The sequence below is a fragment of the Cynocephalus volans genome, chromosome 10 (assembly GCF_027409185.1).
Source record: "Cynocephalus volans isolate mCynVol1 chromosome 10, mCynVol1.pri, whole genome shotgun sequence".
Lineage (NCBI taxonomy): Eukaryota > Metazoa > Chordata > Mammalia > Dermoptera > Cynocephalidae > Cynocephalus > Cynocephalus volans.
This window is the reverse complement of record NC_084469.1, coordinates 45,223,358-45,233,082: the sequence shown is the minus strand read 5'-3', so window position 1 is coordinate 45,233,082 and position 9,725 is coordinate 45,223,358. Positions and strand designations below refer to the sequence as shown.

General features: G+C 54.4%; 1 protein-coding gene and 1 long non-coding RNA gene across 2 annotated transcripts; both read left to right on the top strand.

Moving 5' to 3' along the window:
* The first annotated feature begins 174 nt into the window (after positions 1-174).
* LOC134387365 (uncharacterized) lies at positions 175-4,218 on the top strand. Its single transcript, XM_063109852.1, has 2 exons — positions 175-342; positions 1,852-4,218. The coding sequence occupies exons 1-2, from the start codon at positions 175-177 to the stop codon at positions 4,216-4,218; spliced, it is 2,535 nt and encodes an 844-aa protein (XP_062965922.1).
* A 3,039-nt stretch (positions 4,219-7,257) lies between these two features.
* LOC134389249 (uncharacterized) lies at positions 7,258-8,122 on the top strand. The gene is made up of 2 exons (XR_010024691.1): positions 7,258-7,391; positions 7,536-8,122. It is a non-coding gene; the product is annotated as an uncharacterized LOC134389249 (long non-coding RNA).
* Positions 8,123-9,725: the final 1,603 nt, after the last annotated feature.

Below are 9,725 nucleotides of genomic sequence, written 5' to 3'. Positions count from 1 at the left end.
CAGACACGATGTTAGCATTTCAGTTCATCTTGCCCAGATGATGTTTCTCCTGTGCGCACAAGATCTTTTACCAAAATGGGATTGTAGAAAACACACTATTTTAAAGCTCCTTTTCTGATCTATCTGTCTGTTGGAACATCTGCCCTTTGTCAAGGACACGAAGCCTTTGGTCGAATGCTGCACCTCATTCATTGCACCAGCCTGGTCCTGTCGGCTGCGGGCCGCCCCAGTTTTATGCTGACCTGGTTGAGGCTGGCAGTGAAGCTGCTCGTGCCTAAACAGGTCCCACTCTCTGCCTCTAAGTCCGGAGGCGCCCATCGCAGCACGCTCCACGTCTCACAGGCACCTCAAAATCTATGTTTTTCTCCTTTAAAAAAAACCAAATGTTTCTGGCATATAAAAATGTATACAGTATATTTAACAAACACCCGTGTTCCCTCCACCCAGCTGTAGAAATTAAATACATGAAAAGTCCTCTGTGCATCCCCCCCCCAGGCCGTGCTCCATCCTGCCCCCGCCCTCGTTACCGCTGCTTTGACCTCGGCCTGATCATTCTGCATCCCTGGCGCTCCCCAGGTCCAGCCTTGCACACACAAGGCTGGGGCTGCTGCACGGACCCAGGAGCACCTCCCCACTCTCGTGCTTCTCTAAGAGCCACCCCAGCCTGGCAGATCTGGTCCTCCCAGTTCCTGCGAGCCCCTGCCCTGCTCACTGCAGCCGCCTCTGCCTTCCCTGCTGGTGGGAGCCCCATGAGGACAAGGGCCACCTCTCCCTTTTGTTACCACTGTAGCTCCAGCACCACACCCAGTTAGGCTCAGTAAATGGCTGTAGTTGGATTTACTGTATTACTGGGGCAATGAATTTAGAAAAATTTTTTTAATTTTAATAAAACATATATAACAAAATTTACCATTTTCAGTGTACAGTTCAGTGCCACCAAATACATGCACATTGTTGTGTTACCCCATCACCATCATCCATCTCCAGAGCTTTTTCTTTTTTTTTTTGTCCTTTTTCGTGACCAGTAAGGGGATCACAACCCTTGGCTTGGTGTCGTCTGCACTGTGCTCAGCCAGTGAGCGCACTGGCCATCACTATATAGGATCCGAACCCACAGCGGGAGCACTGCTGCGCTCCCAGCGCCACACTCTCCCGAGTGAGCCACAGGGTCGGCCCATCTCCAGAGCTTTTTCATCTTCTCCAAATGAAACTTTGTACCCATTAAACATCACTCTACATTCTCTCCCCAGGCCTGGCAGCCACCGTTCTGCTTTTTACCTTTGTGAATTTGACTACCTCAAGTACCTCGTATAAGTGGAATCACAGAGTATTTGTAATGTGGTGACTGGCTTATTGCACTCAGCAATAATGTCCCCAAGGCTCGTCCATGTTGTTGCATGTGTCTGAATTGCCTTCCTCTTTAAGGCTGAATAGCGTTCCTTTATATGGATATTGTGAATGAGGCCAGCCACTCTGTAGGTACCTCAGTGGTCCTGAGAGCGGTTGCCAGTCCCTCTCCAGTATCACCAAGGATGGGCCCAGGCTAAATGGCTTGTGCTTCTGTCTGGGAAGCATGGACTCAGAGGACTCACCAAATCTCACCCCCCACCAAGGGTCTCAAGGCCTGAAAAGCCACCATCATCTTGGGTTCTGTACTCCCTTTGTGTGTTCTGGGCTCTTTGCTCCTGTGGGGACCCTTCCCAAGAGTAGGGGAAGAGAACTGGCTCTTCCATCTCTTCCAGCATTTCTCTGCCAAGTAAACAGAACACTAGAAACTGCAGAGTTTGTAAGAGTGGAGGGAGTCATGAGCCTAAGGAGGGGGGACCTTTTCCCTTCCTCTCCCCAACGCAGACGGACTCCCCGCCAGCGCAGACGGACTCCCCCCCAACGCAGACGGACTCCCCGCCAGCGCAGACGGACTCGCCCCCAACGCAGACGGACTCCCCCCCAACGCACAGGGACTCCCCGCCAACGCAGACGGACTCCCCCCCAGCGCAGACGGACTCCCCGCCAACGCAGAGGGACTCCCCGCCAACGCAGAGGGACTCGCCCCCAACGCAGAGGGACTCGCCCCCAACGCAGAGGGACTCGCCCCCAGCGCAGACGGTCTCCCCGCCAGCGCAGACGGTCTCCCCGCCAGCGCAGACGGTCTCCCCGCCAGCGCAGACGGACTCCCCCCCAGCGCAGACGGACTCCCCCCCAGCGCAGACGGACTCCCCCCCAGCGCAGACGGACTCCCCGCCAACGCAGAGGGACTCCCCGCCAACGCAGAGGGACTCGCCCCCAACGCAGAGGGACTCGCCCCCAACGCAGAGGGACTCGCCCCCAACGCAGACGGACTCCCCCCCAACGCAGAGGGACTCCCCCCCAACGCAGAGGGACTCCACGCCAACGCAGAGGGACTCGCCCCCAACGCAGAGGGACTCGCCCCCAACGCAGACGGACTCCCCCCCAGCGCAGAGGGACTCCCCCCCAGCGCAGAGGGACTCCCCCCCAACGCAGAGGGACTCCACGCCAACGCAGAGGGACTCGCCCCCAACGCAGACGGACTCGCCCCCAACGCAGACGGACTCCCCCCCAGCGCAGACGGACTCCCCCCCAGCGCAGACGGACTCCCCCCCAGCGCAGAGGGACTCCCCGCCAACGCAGAGGGACTCCGTGCCAACAACGCAGACGGACTCCCCCCCAACGCAGACGGACTCCCCCCCAACGCAGACGGACTCCCCGCCAACGCAGACGGACTCCCCGCCAGCGCAGACGGACTCCCCGCCAGCGCAGACGGACTCGCCCCCAGCGCAGACGGACTCGCCCCCAGCGCAGACGGACTCGCCCCCAACGCAGACGGACTCGCCCCCAACGCAGACGGACTCCCCCCCAACGCACAGGGACTCCCCGCCAACGCAGACGGACTCCCCCCCAGCGCAGAGGGACTCGCCCCCAACGCAGAGGGACTCGCCCCCAACGCAGACGGACTCCCCAGCAACGCAGACGGACTCCCCCCCAACGCAGACGGACTCCCCGCCAGCGCAGACGGACTCCCCGCCAGCGCAGACGGACTCCCCGCCAGCGCAGACGGACTCCCCCCCAGCGCAGACGGACTCCCCGCCAACGCAGACGGACTCCCCCCCAACGCAGACGGACTCCCCCCCAACGCAGAGGGACTCCCCCCCAACGCAGAGGGACTCCCCGCCAACGCAGAGGGACTCGCCCCCAACGCAGACGGACTCGCCCCCAACGCAGACGGACTCCCCCCCAACGCAGAGGGACTCCCCCCCAACGCAGAGGGACTCCCCCCCAACGCAGAGGGACTCCACGCCAACGCAGAGGGACTCGCCCCCAACGCAGAGGGACTCGCCCCCAACGCAGACGGACTCCCCCCCAGCGCAGACGGACTCCCCCCCAGCGCAGACGGACTCCCCCCCAGCGCAGAGGGACTCCCCCCCAACGCAGAGGGACTCCCCCCCAACGCAGAGGGACTCGCCCCCAACGCAGAGGGACTCGCCCCCAACGCAGACGGACTCCCCCCCAGCGCAGACGGACTCCCCCCCAGCGCAGACGGACTCCCCCCCAGCGCAGAGGGACTCCCCGCCAGCGCAGACGGACTCCCCCCCAACGCAGAGGGACTCCCCGCCAACGCAGAGGGACTCCGTGCCAACAACGCAGACGGACTCCCCAGCAACGCAGACGGACTCGCCCCCAACGCAGACGGACTCCCCCCCAACGCAGACGGACTCCCCAGCAACGCAGACGGACTCCCCGCCAACGCAGAGGGACTCGCCCCCAACGCAGAGGGACTCGCCCCCAACGCAGACGGACTCCCCCCCAGCGCAGACGGACTCCCCCCCAACGCAGACGGACTCCCCCCCAACGCAGACGGACTCCCCCCCAGCGCAGAGGGACTCCCCCCCAGCGCAGACGGACTCCCCGCCAACGCAGACGGACTCCCCCCCAGCGCAGACGGACTCCCCCCCAACGCAGAGGGACTCCCCGCCAACGCAGAGGGACTCCGTGCCAACAACGCAGACGGACTCCCCCCCAACGCAGACGGACTCGCCCCCAACGCAGACGGACTCCCCAGCAACGCAGACGGACTCCCCGCCAACGCAGACGGACTCCCCCAGCAATGCAGACGGACTCCCCGCCAACGCAGACGGACTCCCCCCCAGCGCAGACGGACTCCCCCACTACTCTAAGCCAACTGAGGGGACTCCAAGATAATCCCTTTTGGGGGTACCTGCAAGAAGGGGTGCATTTCTTTGCTGTTGGGGTATCCTCTTATGCAGGCGACTTGCTGAACTACCCCCCATGTCATCTGAGCTGGTCGAGCTAAAAAAAAATAAAAGGACAAGAAAAGCAAAAATCATAGAGAAACTGAAAGTCATAAGCCTGCCTGTATGAGTCGAGCAAAATGGTGGTTAAGTACGCAAAGAAAAGCTACTAGAATTGTAAGGAGATTTTCATTTTCAGGGGGAGATTTCAATACACATCTCGCCGCATGAGACAGACCAAGTAAATAAAAGGAAACGATATGGAGGACTAATCAATACATGTCATTTGGGAGGTGGAGATTCTTACATCCATAAACAGAAAACAGACATCTTAGGGCCGAGCCCGTGGCGCACTTGGTAGAGTGCTGCGCTGGGAGTGCAGCGACGCTCCCGCCGCGGTTTCGGATCCTATATAGGACTGACCGGTGCGGAAAAACGAGAAAAAAAAAAAAAAAAAAAAGAAAAGAAAACATACATCTTAGTCACATGTCCGTGGAATTGCTACAAAAGTTAATTATATGTTCGACCACAAGAAAACCTTAACCAATAGAGAAAAAAGCCATATTTTTATCATAATCTGATGATTGGTAATAAAGTGTGACCCGTAAAATATTAACTATCTGAAATTAAGAAACACTTCTAGAAAGCACTTGGATTAAAGAGGACTTCAAGAGGGAATTTAAGAACTATTGAGAAAGCATAAGCACACTCGATTCTCCAGCCCCTGGGACACAGCAGACCTGTATTCAAAGGGAAGTTCAAGACTTCCATGCCTTCTGTATGGAAATACACAGCCGAAAATGTAAGGACATAGTAGCCTAAATACCAGAATAACTAGGAGGAAGGAACTGACAAAGACAAAAACAGAAATCAATGAACTAGAAAATATACATTGACATTCACATTTATATCAGAAAGGACAAGCAACCGAACGCATAAGTTGGTCTTTCAAGCGCTCCACGAAGCAGAAAACCCTGAGCTCATCGTGACTTGCACTTTCGTTGGTAACGGAAAAAGGGGGTAGCAGAGACATCCGAGCTTAGGGACAAGGCGGGAGACATACAGCTTCAGGAGAGGTTCAAAGAATTCTGAGGAAACCACACTCAGTACTCTGGCCACAAGTGTGAAGGCCTGGAGGACGTGGATTTGGCAGAAGGGTGCCAGGTGGGTGCTGAGATTGGATTCCTCGGTGAAACCAGGCTCTTTGTCACTTACTAGCTCTGTGACTTTAGGCAAATAGCTTAGCCTCTCTGTACTTTAGTTCCTCATCTATAAAGTGGAGATAAGAATAGTTATTGCCTCTTGGGTAGTTGTGAGGATTAAATGAGTTAATACAGGGAAGGTGCTCAGAACAGTACCTGGCACACAGTGAAGACTAGGTAAGGGTGGTGTGGTTATTACCTGTTGGTACAACGGGCTCCCCATCTGCAAGAAAACAAACATGGACTTCCATCTCCATGCATAAAACAAATCCTGGATAGATTCAAAGTAAATAATAAAAACAATAAAAATCTTACAAGAAAATCCGAGAATTAGTGGAACACTATAGGGGCAGGGAAAAGCCACCTAATCCAAAGTAAAACCAAGAAAGTTCTATGTGGCCGTATGCGGTGCCTTCAAAAAAGTTGTGCAAGGATTTGTATTATCTTTTCATTCAACTCTTCCATGAACTTTTTGAGGTACCCTTATATAAAAACTTTTCTGCAGGGCCAACCCCGTGGCTCACTCAGGAGAGTGCAGCGCTGGGAGCACAGCAGCGCTCCTGCCACGGGTTCGGATCCTATATAGGGATGGCCGGTGCGCTCACTGGCTGAGTGCGGTGCAGGCGACACCAAGCCAAGGGTTGCGATCCCCTTACCGGTCACAAAAAAACAAAAAGGAAAAAAAAACTTTTCTACAGAAAAAGATAACATAAAGTTTGTGGACAAAGATTGAGGAAGGTACTAGTAATGCAGATAGCAAAGATAGTCAGAGAGCTCTTAAACACTGACGAGGAAAACACAAACCCAGCAAGAAACGGGAAAGGACGGCGGCTCCCGGAGCACAGGTGCAAAGTGCTGGTGCCTGTGTGAACAACGCTGCAGCTCACCGGGGTCAGGGAAACGTGGGCCAAAGAAACACCGGAGAGCACTTTGCTCTTAGGGGCAGCCTTTGTGCACCATCTGGAAACATCTATGAAAATTAAAAATGCAAACATTCCTGGGAATCTATTATGTAGAAGGAAAAGCATCAGTAAGTTCAAGGGAGTTTAGGGAGCATTGGTCAAAATCTGGAAGCAACGTGGTTTCCCATCAACAGGGACCGTGGTGGCCACGTGCATAGTCAACATCATGAATACTGACATCAAACTGCGTGAGAAAGAACAGGCACCGCCTGTGCGGCTGCCCTGGAGGGGCTGTCCCCACACACCCCTGTGTGGAACCAGCAGATGCAGAAACGTGTGTGGATGAGACCCCGTTTTTAAAACAGCGACAACTCCCAGTGTGTCCCATACGTTTTTGGTATTTTTCGTATATTATATAAGCATTGAGAAAAACAGGAGATTATTTGTGGGATGCTCCTATTAAGAAAGGGCGAGACAAATAAGTATGACAGAAAAAGACGGAGCTAAAAAATGTTTATCGTGTTTATGTGTGTTTGTGAATTACATTTGTGTGATTATTGTGAAGAAATAAAACTTGAAAACTTTTTAGAGTAAACGTTATATGTCGTGTGATGAGGGTGCATTCAATTTGTTTGTTATGATCCAGGGTGGGGCTTCCCAAACCCACAGCAGTGCCAAGCAAGCATGCCCAGGCCTGCCCTCCCGTGTGCCAGCTGTGACCCCTCCAGGGCGTGGCGGCTCTGCAGAAGCTCTGTGACTGGCTCCAGGCCAGGCAGTGATTCAGGCGGGCTCTGCCTGGGCTGGATGGGCCCGGGCATTCCTGCTGCCAGGTGGCTGGTGCCCAACTCACAGTGACTTGCACTTTCTTCTGCCCTGCCTGGAGGGTCGACTTAGCCAGGACGGCCTGGCACTGCACCTCCAGCCTTCTGCTCCGCTGGGCTGCCCTTGCCCTGACTCAGCCTGGGGTTTAAGACCTCGGAGCTCTGGCTTCCTAGGAGGGGCAAAGTCCGAGGGAGCAGGTGAGGACTGGGGACCCCTGCAGCAGCCTTGGGGGAGGCTCCCTCTTGCTCCCACTTACTCCCTGGGCTGCAAACCTGCGGCTTCGCTGCAGCAGATAAGGAGAGATGAAGAGGCCCCAGGACCCTTTCCTGTGTCTTCCCCAGAAGGTGCAGCTGCAGCAGGGAGGAGAAACCAAGTGGGGACCCCTTCTCGATAAAGCCCCCGAGAAACTTAGATGAAGGAGAGCTGTGGCATTGGTCCCCCCAAATTAAAAGTGCTTGAGGATCTGAGAACTGACCTCTCCAGTGAAGGAGCTGAGATTTACAACTAGCAACTGAGGAGGGAGTAAGAGAAGGCAAAACAAGACGTTACCCAAGTAATAGAGACAGCCACAAACCAGGCTCCTAGGATCGAATGCATCATCTTGACACGAACCCTTGAGATGTTTTTACAGGGACAAGGACTCAATCAAGTGTCCCAGCCCTTGGAATGTGCTGACCAGATGTGGAAGAAGGACCCCAGGCTGACGAGCCAGGAGAGTGCTAAGCAGAAGCCAGGGCCGACTCTTTGTCCTGTGCAGGCTGCTTGCACGTCCGCACCCCCTTCTGCTCTTCCCACCCACCAGTCTCTCCCTTAACCTTAAAAATCCTTGCTTGCAAGCTTTCAAAGAGCTCGGGTTCTTGTTCAGCATTAGCTGCCTGACTTCCAATTACTTGGCCTCGTAATTAAAGCCTAATTCCCCTCATTGCAACCTGGTCTCAGTATCTTCGCATTAGCTGCGTGTTGGGTGAACGGACCCAAGTTTGGTTCAGTTACAGAAGGAGCCCTGGGCATGGCCAGTTCTGCTGACTTCATGCCCCTCCAAGCAGGGGCTCTGTAAACAGTAGCTGGCTGACAAATATCAGTGTCCTCTTGCAGCTCACCCTTGGCCATTAAAGAGTTGTTGGCCAAGACCCCACCTGCTGAGTGCTGGGATTGGACAGGGCCCGGAAGGGTCCTCCCTAGGTCAGAAGCCACGTGCAGGTGGTGAAGCCGAGCCCGGCCCTGGGGCCGTAAGCCCCACCGTCAGTGTCTCGTCCTCAAGTTTATACTTGTACGTGAAGGACCCCCAGCCAGCCCAAGGGTGCTATAGTGGATTTCAGTGGGGAGGTGACACCCGTGGGTGGGAGGAGGAGGGATGGCTCACCAGGCAGTGGGAGGAGTAGAACGGAGGAGGAACCACTGATGGGGACCCGGCCCAGAGAGGATGTCTTTCCTGGGTCACACGGCCGGAGAGCCCGGGAGCCGGAGCCCATTTCACTCCACGCGATACATCCAAATGGGCTTTTAAAACAAGCTATTTTAGAAACTTTTAAATTTTAGGTCTACAGAAAAGCTGCAAAGACCAGCATGTCCCAGCATCCCATCCAGGACCCCACATCACATTTAGCTGTCACGTTTCCTCCTGGCTCGGACCTCCTTTGTTCCTGATGACCTCGACAGTTTTGAGGAGCACTGGTCAGGACTTTTGTAGAATGTCTCTCCGACGTGTGTGTCTGATGTTTCTGTCGTGGTTAGACTGGGGTTATGGGTTTGGGGGAGGAAGACGACAGAGGTCCTGCCTGCCTGTCAAGAATACACACGATGAACGTGACTCATCCCTGCTGATGGTCACCTGGTCAGCTGGGTGTGGTCCTGCTTGTTGGGTGTTTCCACTGGACAGTTACTCCTTTCCCTCCTGTGCGTACTGTCCCCTGTGAAAGGGGGTCACTGTGCCCAGCCCATGCCTGACGAGTGGAGCGTCAGGCTCCAGCTGGCTGATGGTGGGGGAGCTACAGAAAGTCTTTAAAATTATTCTGTACAGGAGGTTCCAAAAATTTTTTGAATTTGTTTTCCATTTTTTTAGAGTGAATACACTGAATATAATTGTAAATTTTTGTTTTTTATTTATTTATTTATTTATTTTTAAATTTTTTATTTTTTATTTTTTTTAATCTTTTTTCGTGACCGGCACTCAGCCGGTGAGTGCACCGGCCAGTCCTATATAGGATCCGAACCCGCGGCGGGAGCGTCGCTGGGCTCCCAGCGCCGTACTCTCCCGAGTGCGCCACGGGCTCGGCCCTTATAATGTAAATTTTTAAATAGCTTTATGGAGATATCATTAACATACTACACAATTCACCTATTTAAAGTGTAGAATTCAATGGTGGGGGTTTTTTTGGTTTTTTGGTTTTTCGTGCAACCACTGTCACAGTCTATTTTTCAACATTTTCATCTCCCCTAAAAGAAGCCTTAGACCCATCATTCACTCCCTGTCCTCTGCCCCCAACGCCTGCCCCACGCCGGGGAGTCGCTGCGCTACGGTCTCTATGGAT